This window comes from Gracilinanus agilis, chromosome 5 (genome assembly GCF_016433145.1).
Source record: "Gracilinanus agilis isolate LMUSP501 chromosome 5, AgileGrace, whole genome shotgun sequence".
Lineage (NCBI taxonomy): Eukaryota > Metazoa > Chordata > Mammalia > Didelphimorphia > Didelphidae > Gracilinanus > Gracilinanus agilis.
The window spans coordinates 272,337,825-272,355,415 of record NC_058134.1 but is presented as its reverse complement, the minus strand read 5'-3'; the positions used below and the strand labels follow the sequence as shown (position 1 = coordinate 272,355,415).

At 36.3% G+C, this 17,591-nt stretch overlaps 1 protein-coding gene across 2 annotated transcripts in view; it reads left to right on the top strand.

Moving 5' to 3' along the window:
- The window catches only part of LEMD3 (LEM domain containing 3), an 80,046-nt gene that overhangs the window by 26,253 nt on the left and 36,202 nt on the right, over positions 1–17,591 (top strand). The window contains exons 2-3 of one of the 2 annotated variants that reach the window (XM_044678780.1): positions 7,120–7,157; positions 17,422–17,488. In XM_044678780.1, the coding sequence (XP_044534715.1) occupies positions 7,120–7,157; positions 17,422–17,488 (105 nt within the window). The remainder of the gene's footprint in view (positions 1–7,119; positions 7,158–17,421; positions 17,489–17,591) is intronic. The other variant, XM_044678781.1, reaches the window with a different exon arrangement.

The window sequence follows — 17,591 nt, the reverse complement described above, 5'->3', positions numbered from 1 at the left end:
ACAAGTTTTCTTTCTTTTCCCTCTGTAACTTATTTACCTTTTCAGGTTTCTCTCGATTTTTGTGGTTCGATATCAAACTTTCCATTCAGCCCTGGTCTTTTCTGTGCAAATACCTGGAATTCTTCAATTTTGTTGAATGCCCATACTTTCCCCTGGAAATATATAGTCAATTTTGATGGGTAGTTGATCCGTGGTTGCAGGCCCAGCTCTCTTGCCTTTCTGAATATTGTATTCCAAGCCTTACGGTCTTTTAGTGTGGAGGCTGCCAGATCCTGTGTGATCCTGATTGGTGCTCCTTGATATTTGAATTGTCTCTTTCTGGCTTCTTGTAAGATTTTTTCTTTTGCTTGAAAGCTTTTGAATTTGGCAATAATATTTCTAACCGATTTCTTCTCTGGGTCGAATATGGTGGGTGTTCTATGGATCCTTTCGATGTCTATATTGCCCTCTTGTTGTAGGACTTCAGGGCAATTTTGCTGAATAATTTCTTTTAGTACGGAGTCCAGGTTTCTATTAATTTCTGGGTTTTCTGGAAGACCAATTATTCTCAAATTGTCTCTTCTAGACCGGTTTTCTTGGTCTGTCACTCTCTCATTGAGATATTTCATATTTCCTTCTATTTTTTCAGTCTTTTGACTTTGTTTTATTTGTTCTTGTTGTCTTGAGAGATCATTGGTTTCTAATTGCTCGACTCTAGCCTTTAGGGACTGGTTATCGGCTATAATCTTTTGGTTTTCGGCTATAATCTTTTGGTATTCCTTTTCAATCTTGTCATTTCTGGTGTTCAATTTGCTTATCAGTTCATTTGATTTCTGAGCCTCACTTTCCAATTGCAAGATTCTACCTTTTAAACTGTTATTTTCTTGCCAGATCTCTTCCATTTTCCTCAGAATCTCAGTTTTGAACTCTTCCATAGCTTGTGAGGAGTTTTCCTTATTTGAGGAGGGTCCGGATGCTTGTTTGTTCTCCTCCTCTGTTTGCTCGGTTGTCTGGATTTTCTCTGTGTAAAAGCTGTCGAGTGTTAAAGACTTCTTCTTTTTGTTATTATTCTTTCTCTTCTGAACCTCCTGATGCTGAGTAGCCATCATTAGCCCAGCAGCTTCTCAGCTTTATCCTCGGGCTCAGTGTCTGTTCCCAATCTATTGGCTCCTGAGGTCTGAATTCTGGTTTTTTCCAAGGTCAAGCCCCCTGGTGGGCCCTCTTGCTTGATCCTCTGCTGGAGGTTTCTTTACAAGTCTCAGGGCGCTGTTTCCACAGTCGTATACCTGTCTGCACTGGTTCCCCACTTAGGCTTAGTTCTGCCTCCACCCACGCCTCTACTCAGCCGGCTCTCTGCGCCCAGCGTCCTGCTCCGGCGCGCGCGCTCAGATTTCGCGTGCTTTTTTTGACTTAATGGGGTCCTAAGTCTTGCTGCTGTCAGGAACAGGTCCCGGAGCTGCTGATGACTCGATGGGTGCCCCAAACTTGCTCTATTTCTTTTTAGCTGGGTTCGGAGCTATAGGTGAGTGTGGAGGGGGTGGGGGTGGGGCGGTTGCTCAGCTCGCGCTTGAGTGAGTGAGAGCCCTTTTTAGCTTGGAAATGTCTCGATTCCACGTACCTTCCACGCTGTGCCCTGTTGTGGGGTTCCTCCGTTCGTCTGGACTTGTTTTTATGTCCCCTTGAGGAGTTTTGTATGTTTTGGTCAGGAGAGGTTAAGAGCTGCTTCTTACTCTGCCGCCATCTTAACCCGGAACTTAACATTTTAATTTAATTAAAAATATATAATATTGTTTTAAAACTAAGGGCTAATTACTTATGTGGTAAAGGCTTGTAATTAGGTTAAACGAAATTATTCTTTGAAAAGCGAATAAACACTGATCCTCTTGCATAGCAGGTAGGGTCATTCCTCATTTTTTTCTCCTCCCCCCTCACCTTTCCTTTTCTTATCATTCCTTCCCTCATCTCGCCTTGCCCCTCTTCACTTCCAGGCAAAATCTTCGCTTCATTTGGAACTAGACTAGCCTTGTGGAAGTAGCAAAAAAATTCAAGGCATTTTGCGAAGACTTCAAAGAAATGGATGAACAGAAATGGCATGATGGCAGCAGGCTTTGGTGGAGAATCTTGCAGTTGACCTCTGATTTCGGAAGTCTATAAATATGACCAAAACTCAGTATTTGGTTGCAAATTTAGACTCACTCATAATTATTTAGTATCTGTCAAGTGCACACTGAGACAAGATACAAAACATAATGGAAGCAGACGAGAGGGTTCAGAGAGCAATGGGAAGAAGAGGTTTTGCAGATAGCCTAGGAATATATTGCCTTGCTTATTGCCCTTATTTTTTTTCTAAATCAGACCAGTTTTCGGTGATGTACAGAAGTGTTTTGTCCCATGGGTACATGTTTATGTAGCTGTTAGAGGTAGGAATTGTATCTTTCTTCCAGATATCAGGTGAATATCTTCCCTCAATTTGTGCATAGGTAAGTAAGATTTCTCTACATGAAACTTTGAAGTCATGAAACTTTTTCCCCCCTCTAACCAGAATGGGGCGGGGGGGAGGCACCACATTTTCTCTTTTTTCTAGAAACTGGGAATTTTGATATATATCCAGTACAGATGCAAAAAGTTTATACCTCAAGAATGTTCTGGACCACAACCATAATTGTTAGAGACCTCCCTGCACAGCTGTTGCCCTAGGTACAGGAATGCCTCAGGGAGGCTGGAAAAGAAGGTATTCCATCCATTTTAATAAAAAAGTCAATTTTCTCCCCTGTAAGATTATACTCATTTTTTCATGGTAAATTATTCTTGCCTTTTGGAATGATGTCTGCCTTCGATATAGACCTGTGTGCCTAACTGGTTCCTTCCTTTCTTTTGTCTTTTAAATTTATTTTTTACATTAAAATACCAGGTAACTCCTTCCCCACCACCCATTAGAGAAAGCATTATTTGACAAAAAGATATGTATATATTAAAACTATGTCTTATTTATTTCTATATATCTGTTCTTTCTCTGGAGATGGGCATACATAAGTCATCATTCTTTGGTTATTTTTGTTGCTATAGATAACAATCCCTTGGTTGTGCTTATTTTGGTCTTCATAATTTCATATAGGTCTTTACATATTTAAAAAAAAAAAACCTTTCCTTCTGTCTGAGAACTGATACTGAATATTGGTTCCAAGGTAGAAAAGTGGTATTCAGTAAGGGCTAGGCAATGTGGATTGAGTGACTTGCCCACTCAAAAAAAATTAACCTGCTCATCAGGCTTTATGGTGCAGTAGCGTTCTATCACAGTCATATGCCACAATTTGTTTACCCATTTCTTCTTGAAATCTTTATTGCTTCTCACAGTATTTTTTTTTTATTTGGAAGTGATGAATTTGATCAATGATGTTCTTAGGTGTTTTTCATTTCTATTAAATTCTATTCTGTATATGATGATTTTAAGGGATTTGAACTTTCTATCCCCTTTCAAGTTGCATAGGAACTACTTTACCCCCCAAAAATGAGAGAAGAAAACTTTTATGCATTGGTAATGAAAAGCCCACAGGAGCTGGGTAGCAGCATTGAGATGCAAACAGAAATTTAGAGATGGGACTTAGCACTAGTGAGAAGAGACTTAGTTTCTCTTTTGAATCTTGCCGTTTTCAAGGGCCATAGAGGAAGTTGACCGACAAGATCTGGTTGTACTTAATTTTAAAAAAGGAAAAAAAAAGGTATGTGTGAGAGAGAGTGAATATGTTAGAAAAGAAATGAGAAAAAAATTTATTTTTGCAAAATTGGGGCTTGTGAGGAAAAGAATATACAAACATAGGCATAGACCAAACAGGTTTCTCTCAGACACATGTCTGAACTTGCAAAGGAGAACTAAATGCTCATAAACATGTGTTTTTGGGTAAAGATGTATTAAAGGAGAATAAGAGGGAGCTGAGGCTGTGAGGGAAGATTCACAAACAAAATAAAGAGTGTAGATCCTAAAGGGAGAGTTTAAAAGAGGACTGCAAATGAGTGAAACTCATTATTTGGCCTTGGTGAGAGAGAGAGCAGAGGCGTTAGAACAGACCACTATAATTTTAGATCATTAATATTGATACATTTTTTCTTTTTCTGTCTTTGTTTACTTTGCAGAAGTATGGAAAAGAATGAAAAAGCATAAAAATATGAGGAGGTAAATTAAGGCCATTCATTGCAGCCCTTGTCATTCTTGAGATTAAGGAATTAAAAAATGAGTAGTTGATCAGTTCTTCCCCATTTCGATTCCTTATAACAAATATTTTTCCAAATGAGTGGTTATGTGCTAAACTCTAAAAATGCAAAGGAGATTTATTAAAGGAGACTATTTGTAGCCCACTAGAGATAGGAATGGGATACTAATGGCTACCAAATGTGTGTAAAAATTGAGGCAGTGATGCGGCAGCTTCTGAGATTATGGAATCTAATGTATCCAAAATAACATTCCCTTTTTGTATAGGAAAAGTCCACCATGTGTCCTATGTTTAAAGATTCTCCTTCCTTTTTAGTTTCCTAGTGGAGCAAAATGTTAGCTGCTACCTTTGCTCTCAGATCTTTCCTTTGGGATCTTTGAGTGCAGTAAGTGAGTAAGAAGAATGAAATTGGAATATTGCCTGATTCCAGGTCTTACAGGAATATGCAAAGGCTTATCTGTGATGCCTGCTGCCATGAGGCCGTCTTGGTTTTCACATAGGTGTTTAGCAGTAAAGTTGCTTTGGGCAAAGGGAAAAGCAGCCATATGGCCGTCTTGGTTTTCACATAGATGTTTAGCAGTAAAGTTGCTTTGGGCAAAGGGAAAAGCAGCCATATTGATTGATTTTTAGGGATCAAAGCAAATTTTATCCACCTAAAATTAGGTGAAGAGTTCATATGATATTAGGAAGAAAGCTAGAATTCCTACTCTAATAGCTGCAGAAACATGTACATGAGAGAATTTCTGGGGATTTTGAAATTGTAGAACCATGGATTTTTTTTCCCCTCTCCTTTCCCCCACCCAGAAAAAAATAAGGATTTCTCCCTTCTTAAATAGGGAATTTTGACAACATTTCTTTTTCAAAAGCATGTTTGCCTGCATATGCGCATGTGTGTTGATGATCTAATGGTTTATTTGGCTAGCATTAACTTCTACATGTGGTAGAATCAAAATGAATTAATGCTGACTAGAAGTTTAAAAACAAATAAATTGTATAGACTCCTTTATGTTTTGTTCAGATTGCTAAAATTTGATTTCTAAAACCTTTTGCAAATGTTATGCCTTCTATTTTATGAACATTTCTTTTCAAATTCCATATCCTACTAAAAAGTAAAGAATTATGATCCTCCAAGGAGCTCCTAGTTTCTTTCAAAATGGACAGTTAATTATCTTTTTCTGAAAAAGTTGGACCTTGTAAACCACAATTTTTTTGTCTCAGGTATCAAAGAGCTTCTCTGGTTTAGAGAAGTAATCTTTAAAAAGCCACTAAATTTGTAATCCTAGTTGCTTTTTGGAATGACTAAAAGCAGAAAAGGAATACGTTTCTACCTTTTGCTCCATCCACCTTATTAAACTGGTCTTCTGTGTACTGACTTAGAAGCAAACAGTTCTTACTTAATTCCTGTGAGAGTTCCAGTTTTAGAATTTAAAATAGAATTTTAACAAAGAAAGGAACATGATATATTTGTTTTATGTGCTTGTCTACTTAGTGGAACCCAGGATTAGTAAGATTAAGTTGTTCAAAAATTTTAATATTTTCCCATAAAAGGGAAGGAAGACTGTTAGATATCATATATGTTTCTCATATTTCTTAGGTTTCTTCTTGTAGTATACATTGCTAAGTATATCCTTAGCTATTTGAGTTTTCAGTGGCCATGCAGTACATATTTAATCCCTCTTCAGAACTGCTGAATTATTAAAAGATGATCAAGAAATCTTTTAATCACTAGAAGTAAAAATTCTAATTTTTTAATCTTTAATACATTTTGTAAGAAAGGATAGTCTGAATCCACATTTAGATATAAAACATTTAGGCTAAAACAATATATTTCCCTCACCAATATGTTTTTCTAAGCAGGTTAAAAAGCAGAAATAAGCACGCCAAATGTCAACCTATGATAAGCAATAGAAGGCACCTTGTAATCACACACACATAAATACTTCAGGACACTAGACCTACAAATTGTTAGTCCCAAGAGTCAGATGGAAGGTTTGGGGAGCAATGCTAGGAGGGAGAAAGTGATTTTAGCCACATACTGATAGGGTTGTAAACCACTGATGGATAGCATAGCCTGGAACGCTCAAGTTCAAAATACTTCATTCCCTTGGTTTGTTTGAACTACAAGGGCCATTTAATTAGTGGATTTTGCAAGTAAATCTAAGACATAAACATTTTACTCAGTATTAAGTATCTGTGAGATATGATGGATTTTGCTAGGGGGAAAAACACTTCTCAGAATTGCTGATTTCCTCTACCTAACTGCAAGTCCAGTGTCATCACTTCCCCAGAGTCACAGTGTTTTCTCTTTCAGTTAGGAAGCATGAGTCAGGAATAGGATATGTTTTTTAAGGTACTTGTAGGTATTTTCTCACTGATATCAATCCTAGGAAAATAGAACAGGGAAAAAATAAAGACTTGTTGAAATTTGTTGTAAATAGTAAGTTAAAGTATGTATTAGCCATCTTAAGATTCAATTTATAAATTTTTTTGGAAGATGAAAAATGAATGACTTCAAAGGGGGGTAGGTAAAGAGTCATAGTGTGGAGAAAGTGTATTAATTGAAGTTAAATATGGGGACAGCTAGGTAGCACAGTGGATAGAGCACCACGCCTGGAATCAGGAAGACCTGGGTTTACATCTAGCCTCAGATACTTCCTAGCTATGTTAACCTTGTTTGCCTAGCTCTTGCCCTTTTGTCTTAAAGAGTTGAGACTAAGATAGAAAATAAGGGTGCTTTAAAAAAAAAAAAAGATAAACATGGTATGTGAAGTTAACCTCTTAAATAATTTGCTACCCCATTTATGTTTTTTGCATATTTATAAAATGTTTAATTTAAAGTTGTTAATATATCTGAATATCTAATGCCCTGTTGTAGGATACTTATTTCTAGATGTTAACTAATATTTCTTTTCTTTTTTCTTTTCTTCAATAGTAAAAAGCCCTTTTGATGAAACGTTTGAAAAGATCCAAGTAAGTAAAGATTGACAGTAGCAAGTTGATTTTGTTCTCTTATGTTTTGGAATTTTGAGAGTTGAAAACTCAATAACCATCTAGTTAAGCCCATATCAGTGTTCTAAGATTACTCTCAGTCTAAGGACGATTTGAATATATTACATGGACTTTGAGAACTCATTTTCATGAGAACCCAAACTTCTTTGGTTCCTATGTACTTTAAGTTCAATTAAATCCTATTCTGTTACCAAAAAGAAGCAGAATGATTTTGATCCTAGAATAATTGACTTTTAAAGAACTGATATATTTCAGATATATTGATATAAAACTGATAATTTCAATTAAAATTTTCATAATACCATACTGTGCTCCTTCCAGATTTTAGTAGACAAGAATGACTATTTTAGCTGTATATAAACGTTGTCAGACAGTTGCATAATTTAAAGATATTGGTCTTAATATATTTAATCTAAGATGGCTAAAAATTGGTTCCCAACTTTTATTGTGTTTATAACCATGTTAAAATTTATCAAATTACTAGCATCTGTATAATATTTTACATTCTTGTTGTTTAGCTATGTAGTGAGTTGATTATCATTTTTGACCTTTTATTTTTCTTTATTATAGGGTTATTAAGACTGAGATGGACAATACAATAGCTTTTTTCAGTAATTAAATGTTTCACTTTCCCTGTGGTATGGGACCCAGTTTATTGGCAGTATGTTACCTCCCTCATTGTGGCACAAAAAATATTAATACTTCTGACCTGGATACAATGAGTACCTTATCCCTTCTAGATATCTGGAAGATCTTGAAATTGTATTCGAGTAATAGAATCATAAACCAGCAAAATAAGGATATAGGCTTGAGGCAGACTTTAGCCAGCAATCACTCATTATTATAGACAGATGGTATTGTCTTGTCTATTGTCAAGTTAGTACATATTTATCTACACACTATAATGTGGTATGCATTAGTGTAGGTTATTATATATAGTAAATGATGTCTATTTTGTAGACTATGTTAAGACCTCAGATTATCTAGTCCTATTTATACCTAAATAGAAATCCTTTTTATATATCCCTATGAAGACATCATTTAACCTACATTTAGGAGGTCTTTCAGTGATGTAGCTCTTATAGCTTTGGGATAGCTTTGATGGATTTCCTGTGCATCAAGTCCAGTCTGCCTCTGTAATTGTTTTTCCCCTGTGGAGATAAGAACAAGGCCAGAGCCTTTTCTACATGATGGTGTTTAAAGGTGGCTATGATATCTTTTCTCTTAAGACTTTTCCCTGGGAAAAAGATAAGCAACTCCTTCAAATGGTCCTCAAATGGTGTCACCTTGAGTCTTTCCCTGTGGGCCATAGGGATGCAAAGATTAAAAAAAAAAAATAGAAGCTTATATTCTGCAGAAACTCACAGTCTCTTGGATGAAATGATTTACTTGCAAGGTAAATGCAGCATACATTCCAGATCAAAAGGAAGTCATTGATTAGGAGAGAGGACAGTAGCAATTGAACAGATCAGCAAAGGTCTCCTTTCCAGGGTGGCTCATGAACCAAGCTGTGAAGTAAACAGAGATGAGAGATGGCATTACAGTGTGTGCAAAACTAGTTTGCAAAAATCAGTGTTTGGCTGGGCCAGAAAGTGCATATGAAGTAGAATAATGTGTAATAAGCTTGTGTCTAAGGCCCCTTCCCAAGGCAGCACATGGACCAAGTTCTCTGGATCTTTGTCCACCTAGAGTCAAACCAAGAAAATCTCCAAGATAAATCTTTAGTTTTTATAAGAAATAAAATTAGGACTATGGTCCTTATTTTTCATAAATTTTATTAGTATTTACTTGGATAGATAGAGGCAAAGAATTAGAGAGAAAAGACTTTTAGCCATGTGAGTGCTCTCCATATGGCTGCCTCAGCCATTTCCCACTTGGCTGGTTCCTCCAGAAAAGAGCCCCTACTTCCTTGTCTTCAACGGTTTTTTCCTCCTCCCGTCCTGGTCCCCTTCAATTATGTCCAGTTCAAATTGAGTCACATAACCTGCACCAGATGAAGTAACTAAGATCATAGATTATGTCGTCGATGAAGTCTGACTTTCTCCTCTTAGCAGAGATGTGTTGGAATAGAAGTCCAGAATGAGACATAAAATTTCAGAGTATATGGATTTGCTTTGATTGTTACAAGGGGGAGGGTATTTGGGGAGAAGTGAGAGTTGATAGAGATGGTTAAAAAAAGGTAAAGAAAAGAAAAAAACATGACAATGAAACATTTATAAACTTCACAGAAGACTGCAGAGTGAAGTTCAGAATGGCCCCAAACCAGTAGTTTTATTACTATCATTAATTTGGTATGTACTTTATAAAAAACTACAGCATCAAAATTCAGTTTCATTTGCAATCCTTTTTTTGATTCTTTACATATCTAAATACTCATATTTATTGCTATTTACGTTCATAATAAAAAGAAAGTTTTAAAAAGAAAGAAAAAAATAGCCTACCTAGCACAAAATGAATTATAAAGGCCTACCCAAAAAGAAGACATGGGTGCATCTACAAATAGTCTACTGTATAACATTTGTAATTCGTGACTTCTTTGCATGTCAGAAGGACTTTGATGTTCTTTCTCTTCTTCTTACTTCCATTCCCTGATCATAGACTTAGAATAGAGCTGAGCTCGTGGATTTTAGCATTTTTAGTGTCATAGGCACCTGTGGCTGTCTTATAAAACCAGACAACCTTTAGTAAAACAAGCAGGTATTTTTAACCCTTACCTTCCATCTTAGAATCAATACTGTGTATTGCTTCCAAGGCAGAAGAATGGTAAGAGCTAGGCAATGGGGGCTAAGTGACTTGTCCAGGGTCACACAGCTAGGAAGTAGTATGAGGCCAGTTTTAAACCTAGGACCTCCCATTTCTAGGCCTGGCTCTCAATCCACTCAGCTGCCAGTCTGCCCCTGAACTTGGCTTTTAAAGAATATTTTAACAACTGTTATTCTAATAAAATTTTGCCATCTTTTTATTTTATACTATGCATTTAATAACATTCTGATAACATACAGGAATCATTTTATTTATTTGTTAGATGAGAAAATGAAAATTCAGCAGTCAAGTGATTGTCCCAGGGTCAACCAAAAAATAAATGGCAGAGCCAGGACTCAAGCCAGATCCTTGGATTCCAAATCCAGCACACTTCCCACTGTACCACAGTCATGGGTGACTCTTGTTGGGTCATTCATATAGGTATAGGTCATTGGCATGTGGGTGCTTTTCAGTTTTTTTTCCCTTCACATTTTCTTTATTGACTTCTTGTGGCCATGGGATACATGGCAGTCTAGTATCTAGAATGCTAAAACTGGATTCAAAGATTTCTGGGTTTAAATTGTACCTCCAAACCTAACTGGCTGAATGACCATGGACAGGTCACTTAGCTTCTCATTCTCAGTTTCTCATCTTTCTAAATGAAGATAAGAGGACCTACCTTTTGTTGTGAAGATCAAGTGAGCTGATATAGTGTTTTGCAAAACCTGAAACACCATGTCAATATTAATCGGGTTTTTTCTTACTGTTTTTTTTTTTTTAACCCTTACCTTCCATATTAGAATCAATACTCTGTATTGGTTTCAAGGCAGAAGAGTAATAAGAGCTATAAGTGACTTTCTCAGAGGTCTCACAACAAGGAAGTGCCAGACCAGATTTGAACCGAGGACATCCCATCCCTGTGCCTGGCTTTCAATCCACTGAGCCACTTGGCTGCCAGTTAACCAGTATTTTCCATGTTAACAACACTTGCAAAAAGCTTGGCTCTACAGTTCTTTGTTGTATTCAGCTTGAATGTCCTTTATCACTACTCCTCTTTAGTTACCCAGAAATCTTGGCAGCATTATTCAGAAATGGAATTTGAACTCCTTTTTTTCTTCTTTGATCACAGCATGCTCTCTTTTAGCTCTTGTAGCCCTTTAATTCTTATCGAACCACCAGTCCTTTAATCTCTTTCTTATTGTCAATTTTGAAGCAAATGCTTAATATAACCACTCATTGTATGTATATTAGAGGGAATTCTATTACTATTACATACTGCAGGTGAAACATATGACCATTTCCTTCAATCAGTGCTTATATATCATTGACTCGAAGCCCTTTACCATCTTGTTTGCACTCTTGATAGAATTCAGCAGGACCATCACCTCCTAGAAGCTATATTCCACTCAATCCAGCCCAAGATCACTTTTGTGATCACATTGCTGATTTTATGGACTTGTAGTTATTAAAATATCCAAATACTTTTCCGAACAATTGCTACCAATCATTCCTCTATTGTCTTTTGTGACATTGACATTGATTTTTTTGGCCCTAATTGCAAGATTCTACAAATATCACTGACAGTATCTCAGCAGTCCCATTTGCTAGTTTTTTTCAGGACTTGTAAATGTGTAGTTCATCTGGTCTACATGACCTGAATTCATCAAAGGTAGACTGGTGCTCTTGCCATACTTATGTTGGGTTTCTAAACTATTAGTCATTTTTGTTTTCTTATTTCTAGTACAAAGGTCATTCTTCTGTGCAGAGAGAACTGGAGCAAATTAAGAATGGAGCAGCTTAGCCTTCTCTCCATTGTTGATATATTGAAATCTACTTTCTCCAAAGCTAGGGTGCATGTCAAGATTAGACCCACTGCTCCTTTCCTGCTCTAGGTTGGAACTGTGACTTTGCCTGAAGATTCCTATCATTTCCACTGTAGAGACCAATTCCATTCCTGTAAATTAATAAGAATTGAAGCCAGATGAGAATTTCCCCTTTTTGATTCCTCTACCTTTTCAAGGATGAAATTGTCACTAAGGCAGGTTAGTAAAAAGTTCTGCTTTTGCTGGAGAGTGAACTCTTATTGAATTCCTCCATCATTACTGTATTGAGCCATGCCTCTATGTTGGTCTTGTAGTCTGTTTCCCAAACTCCCTAGAGATATAGTGGTCTCTAATGACAAAAATCAGTTTTTCTCCATTAAGTATCATCCAAATACTCTCTGTTATACTCCTTTGTTTCCTGAATTTCTTCATATGAAAACATCTTTGTTTTAAATTATTATTTTTTTATTGAATGGAAATTTTTTTCTCTTCCCACCACCTCAGGAGAGGACACATGTGTCTACTTAAGTGGAACACATTCCCTCCTCATCTGTGTCCAAGAATAGATACTTCACTTTGCACTCTTGTGTTTTAACACTGTCACTTTGTCAAGAAATATGCTTCCATATTTACATTTTTATGTAGGTCATATATATGTGTATATGCATGCATATATATAGAAGAGTATACCTTCTAATAAACAGTATCCCCCTTCCCTCCTTTAAACCTATCTATCCATGTTCTTTTGAGTGAATGAGTGAATAAAGCATTTATTAAACACTATATGCAAAACTCTGGGAATACAAGTTTTCAAGAAGGCCATATTCTAATGAGGGGAAGAAAACACAGCAGATTTCATCTGCAATTCAAATGGGAAGGACCCCTGGTTCTTGGAGGTCAGAAGCAAAACAGACTTCCATGTTGCCTTTTATCATTTTCACAGATAAAATTACATTAGTTTCTGGTCTTGAACTGTTGGACAATGCCAAAGACTTTATGACAAAAACTTTCAATGTATTGAATAAAGTCTCATCCAGATCCATGGTCCAGTTATAGATTTTATCCCACAAAATTTCATTGATTCCTATGACATCAGATCTGCCACTTTGTGCTATCTAATCTTGAAGCATTTGTGTATAGACATGGATTTTGTTTTGTGATTTTTTTTTTTCCCAGTTGCCTCAAGGGTTCTTTCTTACAGGTTCTCTTCATAAAAGTATTTAATTCAGGTATGCGCATAGGTTGTCTTCTTATTTCATTCTGTTTATTTTGAAACCCTTTTATTTAATCCATTTTTACCAAATTTTGTTAGGTGGACTCCATCTCTGATCAGGAATATTTCATCCCTGTTTTATAAACCCAGAAAACTTATTCTCATTTTCTGACACCGTCTTCTTAGCCAGATGTTTACATCTCATATTCATTTTTCTTTTTTGCATCCCTCTCAGTGGACAACAATGAGGAAAATCATAGGTCTGCCCATGTGGTCTTCAGTTTTTTTGTACAGCACTTCATGATAGTTGGCAATACTTTTTTAGGTCCCTTCTGGAAGTTTCATTTGTATCCTTGTGAATCACATCCCTTTTTAGAATTCTTAGGAGGTTCTTTTAGGTTTTGGATTCACATTCTGGGAAAATTATAGATATCTAGGTTGTTATCAATCAACATGGAGCTGCTTAAATAACTCCTAAGCTATATGTGTATTTCTCTTCTTCCTCCCTTCTTCCTTCTCCATCCTGGACGATCTCTCCCTCCATTGTTCTCTGGTAGATAAGCAGTTTCTTCCTCCAAGCAATCATTAGGCTTTAGCCTTTTACAGAAGACTCTCAGATCTGTTTGAAATTCTTGATTGTACAGCTGTTCTTTTCCTTTGCTTTCTCCTTTCAATGCTGGATATGAGTCACCATACAATGCCCCTAGTCTCTTTGATTCTTCTTTTGAGTATTGTTCACTGATTTAATTATTATTCTTGTGCTTTACACCCCACTCAATTCCTCCTTATTAGTGAGAATCCCCCCTTTTTTAAAGGAATGTCTCCTTATTGTATTCTCTATTTTATTAAAGGCTTAAATTATTAAGATAAGTCAAGAAGTATTGAGTGTTGCTGGTGTTGATGAGAACATTTGATTTTATGTCTGGATAATTCATGTCCCCTATCACTACTATTAATCATTTTTTGCCTACTCTATAATTTGTTTCCTGAATTCATCTTTTAATCTGATAGTTGCTTGATTCTTTACTCTTGAAGAAGAATGCTGTGGTTTTTTCTTGCATTTTTTGCTTTGATGAATTTCTGAGTGTCTTGATTACTATTTTTTTCCCTTGTGCTATTCTCTGTAGTAATGGAATAAGTGAAATATATAAACCATCTTATTCTTTTCCATCCTTCTAAGTTTGAAACTCTTTTGTTTATATTTCTGAGATACTGGGCAAATACAGTCTTACAAGTCTTTGATAAGTACACTCCATCCCAGAGTAGCCATTTCCATATTTTTAGCTGTGGTACAGAAATCATAATCACATTCTCAGACAATGTAGTCTTAGCCAGCTGTTGACTTCTCAGATCAATTTTTGTCTTCCGTGCTTTAAATAAGCAGCCACATGGAAAACAGAATTTATTCCCCTAGAGTTTTTAGTTTCTTACCTGAAATCTAATCATCTTTGGTAATAGTTTTTAGGTTCCTTTGAGAAGTACCATTCATGCCCATATAAATATAAACCACTATAGGTAGGTTATCATCCATTTTGCTTGGAGATTCTCTAATGTCTTAGATACAAAGACCTGGAAGCCCATCAGGCTTGCTTTGGGTAGGGAGTTATCAACCTTCCTCAGACCTTTCTGGATGCTCTCTCAACTGGAATCTTCAATGGCTATACCTAATTTTGCCTTTTAGGGCAAGTTCTTCAGAACTCCCTCTTATTCAGAAAGTGTCTTAAATTGTTTTTTGTTTTTTTTAAACTCCAAGTGACCTTTTAATTTATTTCTTTGGTGGTCTTGTGATAAGTGTACTTCTTTTCTACTTGAGATCTTTGTTCCATCTCCCAGACCCCCTTTCAGTTCTGTTTGTTTGAGAACACTTAAACTGGAGTATGGAGTCCCTTCATTTAGCAATGAAGTATTCTAGTCCCTTTATGTGAAGGCGACTATCCCACACTAGGAACATTCACTGGCTTAAAGCATATGTAATAATAATAATATAAGCATTTCATGCTTGATGCAAGCCACTGCGAAGTACTGGCCATACTCATTGAGATTTCTCAAACTTGTTTTAATTCTGCTGCCAGGTGTTTGCCTGTTAATAACTTGACAGCTAATCCAGCCTCCATTGTCTCTTGCCTTCACAGCCACGCCCCATCAGCTTCCTGATTGCATACTAACCATTATTTGTTTTAAGTTTTTAAATAAGTTTACTTTCACTTTTTTTGGGGGGGGTTACTTTGCCTTGCCAACTACTGCCTTTTCTTTTTTTGTTCCCCTAGAGTTCCCTTTTGGTCCTTCATAGCTCCTTTCTTTTTTCTCTTGGTGATACTGGATGGTCTTGTCCCTCATCTTATCTGTGGATCCTTTTTGTTATTTCTTGCAACATGAGTTGCTGTTTCCTCAGAGATTGTAGTTGTCTTCTTTGCAGGAATAGTAGCAGACCTGTTCAGTAACTAAAGGATCGATCTTTCTTATCTCATATTGTTACATTATTCTGTCCTCTAATCTCTTTACTCTTTGGATACTTTACCTCTTTGTTTTCTCCTTGAAATTTTTCTTCCATTCTTTAAAGAAATATTCCTTTCTAGCCTTGTAAGCTAAAAGGTAGAGAGGCAATAATCTAGCCCCTTGAATTTAACTTGACAGTGACATACTATTGCATATTTCAGTTTTTATTGCTTATCTGGAATTAAACTTTCCCACCCCAAACTTTCTGAAATTGAGATCTTCAGATTTCTGTTCATCTTGCTAATTGCCACAGCAAAAAAATACCTGGATAGGTATTCTATCCAGGATTCTATCCACTATATTATTCTACCTTTTGAGAATGAATAAGGATGAATAAGTCAAGAACTTTACATACATCATTTCATTTAAGTCTAGTGACAGACCTTCAAGATAGGCACCATAGATATTATTTTCTCCTTTCTGATGAGAAGGAATTGAGGCTCTGGAGAAATCTAGTAACTTATCCATTGCCATACAACTATCTATGCATTTCTAAGGTGAGATTCAGACTACAACATACTGATGAGACAAGTCCTTCACCCCCAGGAGCCAGGTCAGATTGTTTAATCTTATGTCTACATAGAAACATAAGGGACTGCTATTTGTGGGGTGCAAGTTAGGCAAATGATGCTGTACAGACCCTTTCATCTCCCTCATTTTTACATAGGTTAAAAAAATAGTAAAGACAAACTTTAAAAGGAAACGTCACTAAAGAAAAACATGTTGATTGATGCCAACAAAAGTTAAGAATTTATTAAGCACCCAGTATGTGCTAGTCATTGTGCGAAGAAAAGCAAAAAATGCCAGCATTAAGTTGGGCCAGAAGACGGGCCAGGAAGCCTTCTTGCAGATGGTGGGATTTTAGCTGAATCTTAGAAGAAGCCAGAAGGTGAAAATGAGGCATAGGAGATAAGACAGTGAAAGTGCATGGAGTCTAGAAAAGAAATGTTGTCTGTGAGAAACAGTAAGGAGGCCAATGTCATTGGATCCTATAGTACATGATTATAAAGGACTTAGAAAGCCACACATATGATCTTTATATTTAATCCTATAGGGAATAGGGAGCCACTTGGGTTTCTTTTATAGAGGAGTGACATTAGACCTCCACTGTAGAAAAATGGCCTTGTAGATGAATGGAGTATAGACTAGAGTGGGGAAAGACTTGAAGCAGAGTTTAAAACTCTGCTTATTTGAAAGTCTAGACTTGAAGTGATAAGGCCCAGAAACCAGGTATGTACTAGAAATATAAGTTAGAATCAATAGGACTTGGTAACAGGGGTGGGTTGAAAAAATGAAGTCCCAAGGATTACATTTAGATTGTGAACCTGGATGACTGGAAAGATCATGGTCAACAATAAGAAGGAAAGAAAGTTCAGTTTTGGACATGTTGAATTTAATTTAAGATGTCTTCAGGGTACCTAGTTTGGGAGGCCACTAAGGCAGTTGAAGACACAAGACACAAGTTGAAAACACAAGAAAGTGACGAAAGGAAGGAAAGTAACATTTTGCCTTATTTATCTAGGAGGTCATTTAGCATCACTAGACCTTAATTTTCTAACCTGTAAAATGATAGTGGTGGACTAGATGACCTCTGAGTTCCCTTTACATGTTAGATTTTGATTTTATCCCATGAAATACAGGCTAATCATTTTTTTCAAACCTTATTTGGAGGGCTACATAACTTTCTTACTCATTGTCCAGCCACTTTAAGTTGGGTCCCAAAAAGCAGAGGAAATCAAAACCAGAGGTATATGCACTTCATCTTCAGGGAGATAAGATAGATAAAAATGTGTGTGTGTGTGTGTGTGTGCGCGCGCGCGTGCATGAATGTTTAATTCTGTATGTCTTATAGAGCCTTTGCAAACTTCTAATTTTTCTTTATTTTCTAATAGTTATTTGAATAATTTTTAATGAAATTTGGTATTTTTCTAATAGACTTTCTTAATTCTAGGCAAATGAAAAAAGTCTCATGATGAATTCATTATACAAACTTCACGATCGATTGGCACAAGTAGCAGGTAATTGCTTCAAAATTCACATTGGTACTAAAGGCTTTTAAAATTGATGTCATGTTGCATTAGTAGAAACATTTAATTTTGTTGCATTTACCATTATTTTGGG